The 17,905-nt window shown below is 40.6% G+C and overlaps 3 protein-coding genes across 4 annotated transcripts; all 3 read left to right on the top strand.

Moving 5' to 3' along the window:
* The first annotated feature begins 509 nt into the window (after positions 1-509).
* On the top strand, positions 510-3,447 carry LOC148080286 (uncharacterized). The gene is made up of 2 exons (XM_087792393.1): positions 510-631; positions 1,344-3,447. Exons 1-2 carry the CDS (start codon positions 510-512, stop codon positions 3,445-3,447), a joined length of 2,226 nt encoding a protein of 741 aa, XP_087648519.1.
* A 1,582-nt stretch (positions 3,448-5,029) lies between these two features.
* dtwd2 (DTW motif tRNA-uridine aminocarboxypropyltransferase 2) lies at positions 5,030-8,662 on the top strand. The gene is made up of 6 exons (XM_087792636.1): positions 5,030-5,208; positions 5,808-5,898; positions 6,661-6,755; positions 7,319-7,517; positions 7,591-7,719; positions 8,120-8,662. The coding sequence occupies exons 1-6, from the start codon at positions 5,048-5,050 to the stop codon at positions 8,297-8,299; spliced, it is 855 nt and encodes a 284-aa protein (XP_087648762.1). The 5' UTR covers positions 5,030-5,047; the 3' UTR covers positions 8,300-8,662.
* Positions 8,663-9,376: 714 nt separating this feature from the next.
* tia1 (TIA1 cytotoxic granule-associated RNA binding protein) lies at positions 9,377-17,214 on the top strand. Of its 2 annotated transcripts, none has more exons than XM_087791918.1 (12): positions 9,377-9,575; positions 11,124-11,220; positions 11,704-11,802; positions 12,308-12,362; positions 12,979-13,066; positions 13,143-13,218; positions 13,302-13,407; positions 14,901-14,999; positions 15,070-15,154; positions 15,228-15,366; positions 15,444-15,589; positions 15,682-17,214. In XM_087791918.1, the coding sequence occupies exons 1-12, from the start codon at positions 9,550-9,552 to the stop codon at positions 15,818-15,820; spliced, it is 1,155 nt and encodes a 384-aa protein (XP_087648044.1). In that variant the 5' UTR covers positions 9,377-9,549; the 3' UTR covers positions 15,821-17,214. The 2 variants fall into 2 exon arrangements, with proteins under 2 accessions (XP_087648044.1, XP_087648043.1); XM_087791917.1 differs by having other exon boundaries at positions 15,441-15,589.
* The last annotated feature ends 691 nt before the right edge of the window (positions 17,215-17,905 follow it).

Raw genomic sequence — 17,905 nt, 5'->3', positions numbered from 1 at the left:
CAGTAGTTGTGACCTTGTTCTTGAGTCACTACTAAGTTGATGACCAGCCACAGGGAAAATCCACAACAACAACAAAAAACATTATTTCACAAACCATGTATGTTTATTTATATTTTTATTTTACGTTAAAAGATAATTCTGTGTTGCATTGCCATCTAGTCTTTTCTGTTTCTGTGCTGACATTGGACTCCTGCAGCCTCTACTAAGTATATTTAGACTGAAGTTGAAAATAACGCTGAGGTGTGCACTATTTGCTGCAGACTTCTCATTTGCTCCCAAACACATCGATCCAAGTCATGAGACGAGCAAAGTGTGAGCAAAGACGGGTGTCAGTTGGAGAGCTGGCACTTTGGCCCCTGCATGTCCTGCATGCTTCAGGTGAAACTCAGGAAGACTCGTCTTCTATTTCCAGATAGAGCTGAGCATGAAAAGTGGTCCGCTCAGAATGTGATAAACACGGAGGCGCCGACTGGAAGCGACACACTGGAACAAATTCATATTTCTTAACTATGGATACTCTGAAGGGGGATTTGTCACGTTCTGAAATGGACGCCGAGATGCTGGTGTTGACTGCAGAGGACGACCAAGAAAATCTGGAGACCATTGATGAGGTGGAAGACCTCAGAAAAAGGTACGGGTCTTGTTTCATTAAGTAACCTGCCATATGTGTATCAATGAATTGAAAGGGTTATTATCCAAAGGTTACATAAATGTATGGTTCCTGTGAACTTCATTGAAACCATTGTTATAGGCTTTCTTTAGAGTGTAGAGTTCTTTGGTAGAAAAAACTTATTTGGGGGGTGACCAAGGTGGCAGGCAGAAGAACCCAACTCATAGGACTGATGTAGGGATCAGCTCCTTACTCTAGAGCCGTAATATAGTATTTTTGAAGGAGTCAAACCACCTTCATATGATTAACTTCAGCTGGAAACATGTCTGTAGATCGACAATCCAAAATGCAGACCAGAACAACCCATCACTCCTTGCTCAAAAGATATTTAATATGATTCATTTCATATGGACACTTGTCACAGAGTTTCCTGAACATGTTTTGGGAAATAACAGGTTAAACTAATACATTGTCTTTGTATGGACAAGGCTTCAATCTTTTTCAAAAGGGTATCAGGATGTGTATGTACTCTCAAACAAGCAAATTCTATTGTGGTTACAGGCATGGACAGGTATGCTACACAATTTGTGATACACATGAATGAAAGACCAACAATTGTCTTTGTGGCAACAACTGAACATGTAGTTTAGAAGAAGCGATGGAGTGTATACAGGTATATAGAAGAGTTTGCTCTACAGCTGGTTTATTTTGATTTTGTTTCTATGTCCTACAGTTTAAGAGAAGTCGTATGTGATGACAATGTCCAGCCCAAGATGCAGTGTCTGATGATGGACCCGTCCTTCTCCATGGTGACAATGCAAGGTGAAGACAGCGGTATAGCTTGGGAGACGAGTCCAAGTCGCTGCGCCACGCCGTGGTCTACAGAAGCAACAACAGACCCTAGTCCTGTAGTTCACCACGCCACCGCTGGCCCTCACCCTGCAGGCAAGATCATCTTCGTCATGGATGAAGAGCTGATGATGCGGCGGAAAAGAGACAAAGAAAATGCCCAGAAAAACAAAGTGCACAAACAAAGACGGTTACTCATGGATAGTTCTGACAACATCCCTGGAAGACCAGAGTTAGTGGAAGTCTCCCAGCCGAATGTGAAACAGGACCTTGAGGGAGATGAAGAAGAGCCAGCTGTGCAGCTAGTAGACAAAGATCAAATGTTGTTTAGTTTGGTCTCCGAAGGCTCTGAAATACTGAACATAATTGTTCCACCAAAGATTGCAACTGTGGACGAAGAGGAGAGCAGAGAACTAGCGGACAATTTGTCTTATCTAGAAGAAACTCCAAAAACTAGAGGAAACTCAATTGACTTGAGCAGCGACTTGGTGACTGATGTCTTGGGAGAGTCAGGAGCAGTAGCTGGTGGACATGTAAGTCAACTTGTTATTCCAAATATCATGGACCCACCAGGAGCTCCAGTGGCACGACCTCTTGGCTCAGCCAGAAATGAGGATTACTTTGAAGCGTTCGCACTGGTTGATGCTCAGGCACCAGGAGGTCCTGCTGTCTCATCACATGGAGAGGGAGACCCAGAGGACGAGAGGAATGTGGACAACCAGGAGAGGCCGGTTCAGTTACCCCCAACAGTCGTTGATCATGATCAATCAGATACTGTCAGTCTAGAGGGAATCCATACTGAACATCTTGACGAAGGCTTTTACGGAGGTACCGAAGACTTCACCTGTCAGACTCCTCAGGACAAAGAAGACACAGCAAAGCTAGTTCGCCTGCCGTTAAAACCAAGCGGGTCGACGTTGTTTGGAAGCCAAGAGGACATACTAACTCCTATTTTTCTACCTGGAGGACCACCCAAAATAATTGACCCCATCTTGCTCGAAGAGCCCAAAGCAATGGCGTTTCTGTACACTGACCTCTACGAAGAGGCACTCGGCAATCGAATACAAGAAGAAGATACAAAAAGCATTAGTTCTGATAAATCCTTCCACAGCAGACATTCAGACCGAGAAGCAAGGGGTTACTTGGAGAAGTACGCCCTCATTGATGAGACCCCTGTGGTTGAGATAGAATCCTCATCTAAAGAACAGTGTCCTGGTGAAGACCCTCGGGTACTGACCCAGGACTTGTTTGAATTTGGCAGTTTTTTATCCAAACCTGACAAAGATGAGATTCTGAACTCAGAGGAGGAAATAACAGACTTCTTCAGGTCCAGTGGTAATTCTTCTCCTTGCGATATAGATCCCTTCCCACAAACTCTCGAGGAGGAAACAACAAAACCTAAAGTTACGAAGAGAAAAGCGTCATCCAGCAAAAAAGTCTCCATACAGCCTGAAGTTCAAACACCTGTTGAACCCATCGCCATATCGGATTTAGAGATGTTCTCAGACGACTGGGATAGTGATGACTATCTTATGGACTCCGAGGAACAACACGTTGGTAGAACAGATCAAGGAATGAAAACGGAAATGGCTGAAACCTTCACACCGGTTGCACCACCCAGAAAGAAGACGCCCTCCGCACCTAAAGCTTGTCTTGACCTGACACCCCTAACTCCAGTGGACATGCTGGAAAACCAAGAAGCAGGTTTAAAGGAGCAAAAGGAGGAAGAGAAAGAGAAGGCTTCACCAGCAGAGACCGCTGATGAAGGTGAGGAAGACGAAACAGTGCAAGGCCCCTCAAATATATCAAATTTGACTGAGTCTCTTCACATGGAAACTGTGGAAAACGGACAGGAAAGAGAAGCAGAAAGTCAACACCCTGATCATGAAGTAAAGGAAGAAAGGACACATCAGGAGGAACCGAAAGAAGCTTTGACTGCTTCACCAACAGCGCAGGTTAAGGACAAAGGAAACTGCATTATACTTTAACATACTGTTCCGATATGAAATTAGATTGATTTGCTTGCTTGCTACTCAGCTGCTCACAAAGTTTTATTCTTGTGGGAAAATTTGTATAAGTCAAAAACAGAGATAAAGCCTTATTTGTGATCAGAGCAGACACCAACTAGTGCTGCTAGTTAAATAGCAAAACAGACCCTGTCTGAGGTCGCCACTAGAAAGGATGTCCAGGATGGCTGTCTCATTAGTAAGCATTGGTTCTACTCCGGGTCTCTCTTGGGTGAACTTGTTCTTGAGTCACTGTAAAACTGCTGACCACACAGAGTAGAAATCATCAGAGAATGTATATTTCTTCTGATTTTTTCCTGACTCAGCTCTTTATTCAAGCTTTAAATACAGAAACACTCTACTCTGTACTATCCATCTCCATCCTTACCTCACCCATAAAATAGACCCCAGGAAACAAATACTTCTCCTCAGGAGGGTTGTCTAGAACTAGAACACATACCAGTAACCATTGCCCAACTTGATGTTCACATGAACGTTTGTTTTTCTTCTCATCACAAAATATATTCCTAATATTTACTTCCCAAAGGCATACATCGTATAACGAGTTCAAACAACATCAATGAGGGAAAAACCTAAAGTTGACTTTCAGCCAAAACAGTACTAGTTGGAAAATTAAATCTCAACAATACAGGAATAGGAGTGTATTTGGAGAACCTGAGTTCAATCATTGCAGGAAAGTCCACCAAAACATATATCTTGAATCACTCTTTGTTCTTCTTTAGCATGTTATGGTTTTTTCTCTCTACGGTTACAGGAAAATCGTTCAGAGTTTTGTTTAGCACAAGAAAATCTTGCAATGGTAACAGTTCTGAGCTTTTACATGATTTTGCTTCTTTGCCTTGACAGATGTTAAGTTAGAATGTATTTGAACAAAATGTTCCTGTAAATAGTAATGCATTTTAATACATTGAACACTAGCACAGCAAAGTTTGGATTTTTAAAATAAAGCTGATGTTGTGAAATCTTCATTTTTATGGGATGCAAGTGTGTCACTCAGCAGTAAGATGCCTATACTGGGCAGATCTCCATCTAAAAATAAGCCTCACTGGCTAACCCGACACTGTACTGTGTGAACTGTACAACCTTATGTAAAATTAGCAAGACATCTCTTTTTGGATTTTTTTTATTACAGATTTAGTAAAAATGTCTAAATAAAAAATATAAAGTTTACAAAACAATTAATGTGCCCTAAAAATATATATATATTTTTTGGATAAAATATATATTTAACATATATGTTTTATCACATTTTCCCCAAATCCTTCCAGTTCAACTGTGAGGAATTCTAGACTTGAGGAAATTCTGCCCATGTTCGTATTAGAAACTCTGCAATTGATGAAGCTCCTGAGCAGGTAAAGATGAGGGTCAACTTGTTTGAAAGACCCACATTAGTTGCCCTTTAACTCGGTCACCCGGCCACCGTACTCCCGTATGAGATATTTGCGCGCGTGCGTAGTTGGTACCAGGTGCAGATTGGGTACCGACAAACGTCTTTATTTGGTCATTATTAGTCTCCGCCCACCGGAAGCGACTTTACTCTCTCTCACACACAACCCCAGCAATGGAAAGTGTGGAGAGTCTCTGCTCCTCTATAACTTTAGATTCACAACAAGACTCCTCCGACGATTTGTCAACAGAAGATGGTTTTTTGGACCCTTTCGTGGACTTAGCCGAGCTTCCGTGCGAGGCTGATGAAAGAAGACCGATGTGTTTACGGTGCCGGTGAGTTGATGCTAATGATGCTAATGCTAGGGGGACCAGAGACAACCCGGACCTCAGTATTTGAGACAAATACAACAAGAAGATGAAATTATTAGGAATTAATTTGGTATTAAATTAATGAGTTAATAACGCATGGCCGTTGGAAGTGATTTAGCTGATTAAGCCTTGGTTGTGTTGAAGTATTACCGGTTTATAAATTGAAACATTAATGTCCTTTTAGATAATTTCGACTTCTATAAATATTAAGTGATTTATATTACTGTCCCGGACCATATTGTGCAACGTTTTATTTGTCTGATGATGAAATGTTATTTGTATTCAGGCAGTTGATAAGACACAGTAACCGAAGAGGGTTTGAGTTAAAGACATGCAGTGAAATATCATTGATGTGCTATTTTTTTTAAGCAAGTTTGTTTTTTATTTGGGCAAAGAACACCTATATTCTCATGAACTGACATTAACATATGAAGACGAAAAGCGTAACAACCGAAAACAAATAATTTATTGTGAACATGAATGTTTTTTCTGCCTGCGAAGCAACATTTTATAAGCATTTACTCACTGATAAACAAACGAAATTGGTGTCTGCTTGCATGTAGGCGCCCCGAAAAGGTGTGTCTGTGCCCTTACCTCCCATCTCAACCGCTGGAAGTGTCCACCAAGCTCTACATAGTGCAGCATCCAGCAGAGGTGAGTCCCTGATATGTACTGTCCTTCTGCCTCCCTATTAACATTTGACACATTTTGTATACCCTTTCTCTGATCTGATAAACAGACCTGTGACCCTTGAAGTGCTTACAGTCAAATGCTAATAGCCATTGTATTTACATGAATACTTTTCCAGATCCACACAGGGGACTAACGAATATCACACACATGACATGCATGACATTTATTCTGTGTTGTCAAATGTCCGTGGAGTGGGCTGCAATGACAATTTGCCAATATTTGTGAATATATGTGTTTTATGTGAACACTATGTTCTTTATACATCACCAAAGTATTATGTATTGTTGTTATGGAGTTCTAAAAAAAATAAAATAAACAGATGTCTATCATCCATTCCTTTACTTGATTGATATACAGGCCAGCATTTATTTGCACATTCACTAAGTCAGAGTGACACATGTTGAGTAGGTTTGTACACTAGGTCATGGTCACAGGTCTTCTGCACTGTAACACTTGTGTACAGTTAAACTGGCTCGAACTATATTGCCTCATATTTCAGCACAGATTTATTATTGGTTGGCTTTCATCACACTCACAGAATCAGTAATTAATAACAAACATTGAACATTTAAACTTATCATTAGCCCCTCCTGCTGGAGAATCTTGCTCATTCGAGAGTCTCAGTTGTTGCTCATCGACACGGTGATGAATTTGGCATGACTCAATTCTCTGACTAATTTTTGAGAGGCTGATGACATCACAGACTTTTCTTTGCTGATTCAGGAGAGTCGGGTTCTTCGGACTGTTCCACTTCTTGCTGCTTGCTTGCCTCCGGGGAAGTGTGAGGTCATCGTCGGGAGGCAGTTCAACGAGACAAAGTAAGCTTATGTTGATCATTTAACTCTAGGGGCCAGTTCAACTTATCTTTTGGCTGTTTTTTTCAGAATGTCATTGATTAACATTTTGCTGTTGAATTTTTCTAATAACCCTCTGTTTGTTTACAGCAAATGTGTGCCATTTTTGTCTAACAGAAAACACACACACACACACACACACATACATACATACACGCACACAAATGTGTGCCTGTGGGTGTGTGGTCACAACACGCTGAATCTTCTTACTCTTTTCCTTTGGGCTGCTCTCTTCAGGGGTAGCCACAGCGAATCAACTTCCTCCATCTAATCCTGTTCTCTGTATCCATCTCTCTCACACAAACCAACTTCATGTCCTCATTCACTACATCCAGAAACCTTCTCTTTGGTCTTCCTCTAATATGTTAAATATGTCTTTGAAGGTTCTGATTCATCCAAGTCATGGTTATCCAATTGGTTCAAAAGCTGGACTGTGTTTCAGCTGAACCTCTTGAATGTTTAAATATGTGCAGCATAAGATCTGTGTTTTGGAATTTTGATTCTTAACTGAATTTTTTGTCCTCCAGGAATCCTGAGTTGGCGGCCGTGTGCAGAGACAGCCAGACTCTGATCTTGTATCCGGGACCCAAGTCTGAGAATCTTGACGAGTTGGTGAAGTCCGAAGAAGTAGGCAAAGTCGCTCACAACGTCGTAATATTGGACGGAACATGGAGACAGGCCAAAAAGCTGTTTTTCAAAAACAGTCTCTTCCACATTCCCAAACAAGTATGTAGACAGATGTTGAAGGCAAAAACAACTTTTTTTGTTCTTATACATGAACAACATTATGCTTTTCCAGGTCCAGCTGAACCGAACTCTCTGCAGCCAGTACGTGATCCGAACTCAGCCCTCCAACATCTGTCTGTCCACGCTGGAATGTGCTGCTGTCGCCTTGTCAATCCTGGAGCGTGATGAGAGCATCCACGAGGTGAGTTGAGGTCAACACCAGGATCTGCTCCCTGCATGTTTACTGTTTACAGACAAACAAATAATTTTTAAAGTCATTACAAAAATTAATCTTGGCCTCAAATCATTTTTGTATATGGGTGGCCATTCCAGTCCCCAGTGTGTCCAAAAGCCACATGGCAGAAATGTTTACAATGACAATGATTTTCTTTAAATTAAATGTTTCCTCATGCTTTTTCCCTTTTCTTTCTTTGTTATAAATTGTATTTTAACTCTTTATCTTACTCCCTCTCCGTGAACTCATCACTGGAGCTCTGAGTTTGTATCTATCTTTACTGTCATTGCGTTCATGCACTGCATAAACCTTTTTGTTTAAATAGAACAAAATTGACTTTCCAAACTGAATTTCTCTTTGTCATCAGGTAATGCTGCGCCCCCTAAAGGCGCTGTGCTCCTTCCAGCTACAACACGGAGCTCAGGTCCATCACAGCAAAGAACACCTACTGAAAAACGGCCTCTACGACAAACCCATGCCCAAAAACAAACGAAAACTTAACATGATGGAGAAGCTGCTTACAGACCGGCACATCTGCCCCAGATGACCGGCCCCAAGTTATGAGCAAACAATTCTCTGCTACGTTACTGCAGGTTTTGAACTATGGACTGTTTGGAGCTGAGCTTCGGTCACCTCCAGACTCCACCAGAGCGTCTCATCCCAGGAGGAATGTGTTGCTTTATTTATATGGAGAGTATTTTTGCAGTGGCCAGCACAAACAAGTGTTTCCTCCTGTTGGTATTAATTGAAGGTGCAACATTTATAAACCTTTACACGAATAAAAAGGGAGCCTGGTTGCACATATCTGTTGTCGTGACTACAACAGAGTGCACTGGCGGGAACCATAAAACCTCAAAGGCTGTTTTCTTCAAATTCTGTTATTTTGTAAAAATAAATCTGTTTTTTTCAGAGGATTTAAGTTGTTTGTATCTCTTAATAATTATGTTGGCAATAATTAAGTCAACAATTACCTCTTTTTTTAAAAAAAAAAAATTTGCACGGAAACCTGATTTTCTGTAGATAATCCTGACAGATTTTGGGAGTAACCTCAACTGTATTCTGCTCTAATATGTCCTGAATTACTCATCATACGTCTCTTATGATTATATTTTTAGTCAAAACAAAGCTGGTCATTACATTCACTTGTATAGTATAGTCTTTTGACTCACCTGTTTCCTTATAATGATCATTTATGAGCACTTGGAGTGTCAATGTAATTGGAAGTAAATATGATAAATCGCACACCTCATCCGTTTATCATATTGTCTTATTTCTATTTCTTATGAATTGCTGGAATCTGTTTTTCCTTAATCAACTATAGTCTTAATTCAACTGTATAGTGTCTTCAGATAACTTTGTTATGATAAGACACATTTAATAAAATTGAATTGAATTATGTTAAAGACCCCCAGAATAATGTATTTCACAATATTTTTCATCGTCAAAATGTTTAATTTTATTGTATGGACTAGTATGTGGAAGGCATTTGAAGTTTTTGATGAAAAAATGAACCACCTTCCATTAACGTGGCATTATGTCAAAACAAACGCGCTTCCAGCCAGAACGATGTTTCCGTGTCGCTGTGGGAGCTCCTGCGCATGCGCCACCGCTGCTAGTCCCCGGTACTTCCGCCATCTTGGATCGGCCACCCATTGTTCACGGCGGAGCTAGCAGCGGCGGCAAATCACTTCATACTGCGCAGCAACATCGCTGATCGGTGTCTCCGGCAGCTGCCCGCGACAGTCGTGGATTAGCTCCCAGGCCTGCGACTCGTTCTCGGTCAGCAAATTGGACAGAATGGACGATGACCAGCCCAAAACCCTGTAAGTATGCGAGGGTCTCCTGCACCGCTAGCTGACCGCTTGTGTTGGTCACGTAACATGCCGTGGATCCAAACAAGCGTCTGCAAACATCCAGCGATTATCACCCCAGCGTGTTGTTGAGGCTCCGAATAAACCTGCTTTAGATCACAAAATACATCTTATATGCTCCTTATTCCGATCCAGGTCTCGGTCATTTTCGTCAGTCGTAGCAGCCAATGATGAGTCCACTGGGGAGCTAATTCGAGAAAAATACACAACTATGGATGCGTGTTTATGTCAAGCTTGAGTTTCTAAAACTACTTTGAAATAACACATGTTAACCAACGATGTACACGCACCGTCCATCGTCTTGAATGGTTCTGGCTTCACAGGATACAATCGTTTAAATGTTATTAGCATTTAGCATAGCATCGTTAATGGGTAGAATAAAGAGATGATCTCTAGTGTGATGAATATTTACCATATAGCTCACAGTGGTAAAGCTTATATCAAACACACATAGAAACATGTCTTAATGTTAGAATCAGATGCTTCACTGACTAAGATTAGCTTGTTGCTATTTAAAGCTAGCGTTGAGGCCAGGCCACTGTTAGCTTTGTCTTGATGGCGTTCTGTGAGAAACCAGCACAGCTTTGTTTTTTGATGCCATTGATTTATTTCCCACTAGGTTAATTTAATACTGATATAAAACACTCATATTTGCTTGGGATTGTTGTTTTATCAACCCAACACTTTCACGTCCAATGCTATTCAACTCGAGCACCAAAGCCTTAATACACAGTTCCATTTATAGAAGTTTTGCAATACGTCATGAAACTTGATTCTGAAAAGGTTAGTTGCCCATGTACAAGAATTTTAAAGAAGTAATTTTAGTATTATTACAAACTAGACACAATTATATATACAGTAAAGTTTTTATTAAACATATTTGAAATTGCATTTAAACCTGCAAAAATATTTCCTTTTAGACCAAGTGTAATTTTCCTGGATCCATGGTTTCTTTTCTTATAAAATGTTAAGTCAGTTGTTAATTTATATAAATATATTTTTAATATGCTTATCTAACACAAATGACAAATCCAAGACTGTCAGACTAAACTAACACAAATGAAACCAGTTCAACTTTGCAGTCCAAGCGTACACATGCTGTATTTATTTGTTCACTGTTATCCTTGGGATGTGTTGACGGCTCTATAGACTGTTGAAAAAATTCATCAACAGTATATTTTTTTAAAACATGCATGCCCGACACTATGAAAAAAAGACCTGGTTCTATTTTTTTGTTTTTTTCAGAGGATCTTCCTCATTCTTTAAGAGTAAATGTAAGATTAGATTTGTTGCAGATCAACTTTTTGTCTTCTACTTTCTTTTGCAATACTTTGTCTCTTCATATCAACTTGAATTAAAATGAATATTGATTTAGAAAAATGTGTTCAAGACTTTAATGTGCTTGCTTGAATGTCTATATTAAATCTTCAAACTGTTCTCTTCTCTCAGTCCTGCAAAATTGATGCAGCATATGTGACCAAACTTCTTCTGTGTATGCAGGTATGTCGGGAATCTGTCCCGGGACGTGACAGAAGCTCTTATCCTGGAGCTGTTTGGTCAGATTGGACCATGCAAGAGCTGTAAAATGATAGTAGACGTAAGTTCAACTAATGCCGTTGTAGTGCATGAATGCGACCGCAAGTCTGGTGATACTGCATTAATGTGCAGATGATTGGTTTAACAAATTATCCATCAATGCACACTCTGGTTTATTGTAATGAGAGCTGCTTTTGAAGTAAGACGTCCATAACAGAAATAGTATATATTATTAACCATCTAGTTGAAAGTATTTCAAGCACACCACTCCGTATATCTTTTTGGAAGAGTTGTTGTCTTGACTATATTTTGTAGACAAAAACTTACACACTGTATGTATTTTAAGTGAGTTTTCAATGGTTATTGGACAAAACGTTTCATACTCTCACTGCTCTTGTAATAAATGTCAGAATGTTGAATTAACATGTTTATTTTTCCTTAAACGGTTGATTGCGTTGTGCTTGCAAGTCAAGTTTGCTCTCGTTTTCTTGAGTACTTTGAAACACAGTGTCTGACTCTTTGTCATGTTTCTCACCCCCTATAGACACAAGGACACGACCCGTACTGCTTTGTGGAGTTCTATGAGCATAGACATGCCACTGCCACAATCGCCGCCATGAACGGCCGCAAAATCCTGGGAAAAGTAAGTCATCTCCCCCGGCAAACCAGCTCGGGTGGGCGGGGTTAAATCACGCGGCGGGACAATCTTATTAAAGCCAAATCATGGTGAGCGGGTTCTCAATTTTGTTCTGTTCCTCCTGCGAAGAGTGATTCCTCCTCATCAGACGGCAAACAAGCTCAAGTCTTTAAACACTGTTGGTGTCTAAAGATGCATGAGCTGACATGTGAACACCCCCCTAGCTAACCAAGGATCAACCACACATGGATGTACATTCAGTCTAAACGGAGTGAAGAGGAATAATTTGTATCTTTAACCAGAGAGCGCTAGGCCAAAAGGCAACAGCATTCTGACTGTTCTTTTGGTTTATGGTTCAGAACCTTGACTCTGACATGAAAGTGTTACTTCTGAGGATATTCAAAGTGATAGATTAAGCACAGATATCAATCAATTAATCATATCTTAAGCTACATTTACAGCATTTTCCATGTCTCATCCGTCTCGTGTCCTCTCCTTGTCCTTGTTACAGGAGGTGAAAGTGAACTGGGCCACGACACCGACCAGTCAGAAGAAGGACACGAGCAGTAAGTCCAGTTTGAAACTCCTTTTTTTGTTGTTGTAGAAATGACATCAGGCCTTTAATATTACTTGTTACTTATTTTCCCAAGTTTATCGGGTCATTCACTTTTCTTTTTGTGTCAATGAGTTTATCTTCATCATTCAGTTTCTATTTGTTTAATTCAGAATTTTTGTTTTAAGCCTCCTTTGTTTGTGACTTCCAGTATACATAAGTAATGCATGTTAAAAAATGTTTAATTAATTTTCTTAATATGAGCTTGACATGTGATCAGTTTTGCCGTCAGCATTCAAACAGACGTTTATTCTCGTGAGAAGGAGCAGCGGTTGCACTGCAGGAGTGCAATAACAAAGATTAGCTGAAGCAAGTCCGTCTTCAGTGTTTTCGTTCATCCATGTTATCCGTCTCAAGGTTGATGGATGTGTGTCCAGGGGGAGTTGATCTTGGGCTTGTGTCTGGTTTCTCATGTTATGAATAACGGAGGTTCTGGAAGCCTTGTCAGTAATATGTTTGGAATACTGCAAGTTTGTGCAATATATTTTGTTGTGAGACACTCTGGAGAAAAACACTTGCAATTGGACCAGATGCATTAAAGAGACATTGACGTTCTTTTCTTTGTCCAGGTCACTTCCATGTCTTCGTGGGTGACCTGAGCCCTGAGATCACCACAGACGACATCAAAGCAGCCTTTGCTCCGTTTGGGAAAATCTCGTAAGTTGAGCTCCTCTAAATCCTCAGGGTTGGTAGTGAAAGTTCAGTCAGTTTGATGAATTTGGATCATCCACAGCGACTGCCGGGTGGTGAAGGACCTGGCCACAGGGAAGTCCAAAGGCTACGGCTTCGTCTCGTTTTTCAACAAATGGGTGAGTCGTTCGGCTCATGTGGAACCTGCGTCACTGAGATTTGGAGGGTCGTTGGTTCACGGCTGTTTCCTCTGTGTGATCAGGATGCTGAGAACGCCATCCAGCAGATGGGGGGACAGTGGCTCGGCGGCCGGCAGATCAGAACCAACTGGGCCACGAGGAAGCCCGCCCCCAAATCTGCAAGTGAAAGTAAGTCAGTTTATGTTCTCTTGTTTTTTATCCCCGTTTCATTTCTGCTTCTTGCCTCATTTTCAAGTCTTACTACTAATTGCGTCATTTCTACTGTTTGAGTCAATACCAGCACTTCTAATAGCACCATTGCAACAGTCGTTTCTTTGCGACTAAAAACGCATTTGTATCGGCCCTTCTGGACAGATGTTTTAATGTCCATTGTTGTTTTTGTGTTTGAAAACCGGGACGGTTTATTTTGTGGAGGCAGTGGATTCTTTCTGTCACTTTAACATCAAGCTAATTGGCCCATCAAAGATTTTTGTTATTTATTCACAAAATGCTATTGATATTCATACACAAGAGTAGATGGATAGAATTTTATGTCAACTTTCTCTGCACTGCTAAACTCTTTCACCTTGAATGATGCATTCAATGATGTCAGGATAGCTCTGTTGTGTTTGATTAATAAAAATGTATTTATCTATAAATAAATGTATAGATATTTAACTAAAGGCGAAAAACTGTTTTACACGGAAAACACATGGGCTTTTGATAAATTGCAATTTGGTCAAAACGTTGACAAATATTATTGATTGATTTTTAAGTGACAAGTATAGATAACAATGTGATTTTGATTAGTTAATTGTTGTCTGCACTTCAATTATCATTCATTACTTATGTATTTCTTAACTATTTTAATTTACAGGTGGCTATATTTTTATACAGTGTTTTACTTTTTATTTAATAGGTTTGTATGATCAATAATTCTAAAACATTTGAGTTCCCTGTGCATTTAAGTTTCTAGGGAAAAGAGATTAGAGGGAGAAAAATTTATCAGCCACAATAATGACCATTGGTGGTTTATAAAAAATAAATGATCTACCTACAAAAAACAAAATTAATACTTTTTACCCGAGACACGCAAGAGTTTTTTCAGGACAGGTGTAATTGATAATTGGCTTCACCCACTTTTCTGTGTCCTTTCTTTGTTCTCTGTTACTAAACAACACATGTTGTGCCTTTCTTTGGTGACGTAAAATAATTTTTTGCAAGTTCATAATTGCTCATGTGGCAATTGTTTAAAATATCAAACTTTTAATGACTCCTGTTATTAAAGGTTTGATACGTCATACTTGACGTCAGGATTCAAGCTCTTATCAAAGGTCTTTGTTAACAAGTGTATTAACTTTATGAATGAAGTACACGTTACTGCTCTTATGATTCCTTCCTCTCAATTTCTGGGTAATATCAAACGAATAAGAATGGGTTGTGCAGATTAATGTTCATGAAGACATTTCACCTCAGACAGTCTTCTTTGACACGCTGTCGTCAACGCAGTCGCCTGTTTTGAGCCACATATCAAGTCTTCAGCTTGAGCTGTAGTGAGTGTGATTATGATCCTTTAAAAAAAGGAATAAAAACTAGTGTCTTCTTCAGCACATGATCTGTCACACAGTTTCTTACAGTACGGTTGTCGTCATCATAACATGTGCATTACTTTTGTGTTTCAGCACCAAACACAAAGCAGTTGTCCTTTGAGGAGGTGTTGGGTCAGTCCAGTCCCAGCAACTGCACCGTCTACTGCGGAGGGGTTACCGTTGGTCTAACAGGTGAGTCGACGCCTCCCCCGGGTTTAATGTTGTTTAAGCTGAAGTAACTAAAGTTAGTTCATGTCTGCAGAGCAAATCATGAGACAGACCTTCGCACCTTTCGGCCAAATACTGGAGATCCGCGTTTTCCCAGACAAAGGCTACTCGTTTGTGAGGTAAGGATCTGAGGTTTAAGAGTCTGTGTTCACTGTGGCCATCTTGATTCTCACACCCCATGTGGCCTCACAGGTTCAACTCCCACGAGGCAGCAGCTCACGCCATCGTCTCGGTCAACGGCACGTCTGTAGAGGGTTTTATCGTCAAGTGCTACTGGGGCAAGGAGACGACGGACATGGTCAGCCCCATACAGCAGGTACAGATGCCACAGGTCAGTCCCAGCTCGCCCCCAGACCTCGCCCAGACACGACTAGTTGACTGAAGTGGGACGTTGATCTTCTTCAGCAGAACACGGTGAGCTTCGCAGCACAGCCGTACGCCCAGTGGGGTCAGTGGTACAACAACGCACAGCAGATCGGCCAGTATGTTCCCAATGGGTGGCAGGTGCCAGGCTACGGTGTCTACGGGCAGACCTGGGACCAGCAGGGATACAAGTGAGTCGCGGAATAATAAAAACATCCAACAAGCTCATGGTTATTTGTTTCTTGTCGCATGAACTGAAATCTAACCTTGTGTCCGTCCACAGTCATCTACCTGCTGGCGCTGGCTGGACTGGCGTCGGCGCCGTGAGCAACGGCGGGATGGTGGAGCCGGGTCAGGGAGTGAATGGGACAGTTCTTGCCAACCAAGCCGGGATGGGCACGGCCGGCTACCACACCCACTGATCGCCCACCGTACACAGCCCAGCCACCTCCGAATCCTCCGAGGCCATAAGGACGACACTCTGCTGTGGGGACGGAGCGCCATCTAGTGCTCCGGGTCCACACACACACACACCACACACACACTCATACACGCACACAAACAAATATACTTTTGACACAGAAGCTGGTCGCCATCAGACTCACCCACTCCCCAAACTGCCGCCACTGATGCATTCCCAGACCCATCTCTGTATTTTTCTACCGCCCGAGTGATTCATGTTAATAAATTAATAACCAACTAGAGATATTTGTTTCCCAGCCAAAGCGCAAGGGTCAAATTCAGTACCCCGACACCCCCCAATCCCCCCCGCCCCCACCCACGATACTTGCAAAGCAGTGAAGCCCAAGACAGTTATCAGGGGGGCCAGTCGTTCTGTGAAATGTCGGAATCACTGAGTAGACGCGGAATCACTGAGTAGACGGACGGAAAGTCAAATCCAAACGGCCTCCATCACGAAGTCACTGACTCGTCAAGACTGAACTTCCAGTCTGGCTACCACGTGTGTGCGTGTGCATGGACCGAAGACGCACACCTTCCCTGTAAACAAAAATGGACTTCGCCAATTTTAATTGTTTTTGCTACAGAAACGTCTACGGTGTCATTTTTTTCTTTTGTCATGGTTAGCAACTTCAAGAATGCTGACATTGTACAAAGAGCTTTCGCCTTTTTTCTTCTTCTCCGAACTGTCTGACACCGAAATGTCGCAGTGAAGCTGTACATTCTTTTTTTTTCTTATCTAAAAGAAAGTGGCTGTCAATATTTTTTTTTAAATTAGATTTCAATAACTCAAACAAAATCGCAGGGATTACTGCCACTCTTATCTTACTTACCGGCAGAAAAATATTGCACAAAGTTCTTTTCGCAAAAATTTGAAATACTGATTCTATTTTATGTTTGCATTCCACTTTCTTTTTTGTAAAACCATTTAATGTAAATAACCAGTCTGCTCAATTGTACCTGTATAAAGACGACATGCCGTTCTAAAGGAGCGCTGTCGGGTACCGTCGTCTACGGCCGAGTCCCACTTCTGTTCCACGTCCAGACGCTGCCGAGACTCTGCAGTCAGATCGACGACTTATTCATCGTTTAAGTTATTCTGTTTTAAACTTAAATAACGATTGTTTTTAGAAAGAAACAACCTTTTTTGTTGCACTGTGGCCGCCATCGTTTTAATAGTCAAGAAGGAAATCATGTTGCCTTATCTGTGAGTTTCTTTTTTCTTTTTTTTTTTTTTAAACCAAAACCATCAGAGTGGGCGGTGCCTAAGAATGTTTCCACGTTTGTTTCGGCCAGAGAAGTTCTGTTGATGCGTTCTGTGTTTTTGCTTTGTTCCATTAAATGCTGATGCTTAAAACGGATCGTGCAAGCTTTTGGCGCTCACTTATTCTGCCTTTTCTTTTCCCTATGACTTAGTTATATATTAATAGATAAGTAATCCTGTGAACTTTCATAGAAAGCAACTTGTGTGGTGAGGGCCTGCATTCACAATTATGTTTGTATTGTTACTTTAAATTATTTGTATTTATCATCTTAATAGTTGTTCTTTACATTTTTGATAATTGCCCTCTCCCACACAAACATTTATTTATATTGTTATAATTAAACTGCATAAAAAACAAACACTTATTTTTACCCTATATTCGAGGCTATATTGTAAATTGCCCATATTCAATATTTTTTGTTTGTAATTGGTGCTATTGTGAATTTAACTTTTAGTAGGTTTATTGACGGCTGACTTCCAGCTCTAAGTCACCAATATTTTATAAAATTATCCAGGTGTGGAAGATGACCTAAGTAAAACTGATTGAATAGATGGAATAATCCAAACATTTTCCAAACAATTTCGGTATAAAACTATTGTTTGAATCGATCTTAGAAAATTAAATATATATTAGTAAAGGCTTTGAGCCACCATTTTGAATAAATAGTTTGTATTAGAACGTTTTAATCGGAACGACTACTTTTAATGACACGTAGGTAAACTCTTTAAATTAATTCTCGTTATTTATTAAAAATGTACACTTAAATTATATATTCAATGAATA

Source organism: Callionymus lyra, chromosome 5 (genome assembly GCF_982586985.1).
Source record: "Callionymus lyra chromosome 5, fCalLyr1.hap1.1, whole genome shotgun sequence".
Lineage (NCBI taxonomy): Eukaryota > Metazoa > Chordata > Actinopteri > Syngnathiformes > Callionymidae > Callionymus > Callionymus lyra.
Note: the sequence above shows the minus strand (reverse complement) of the source record. Positions and strands in the feature narration are given on the sequence as shown.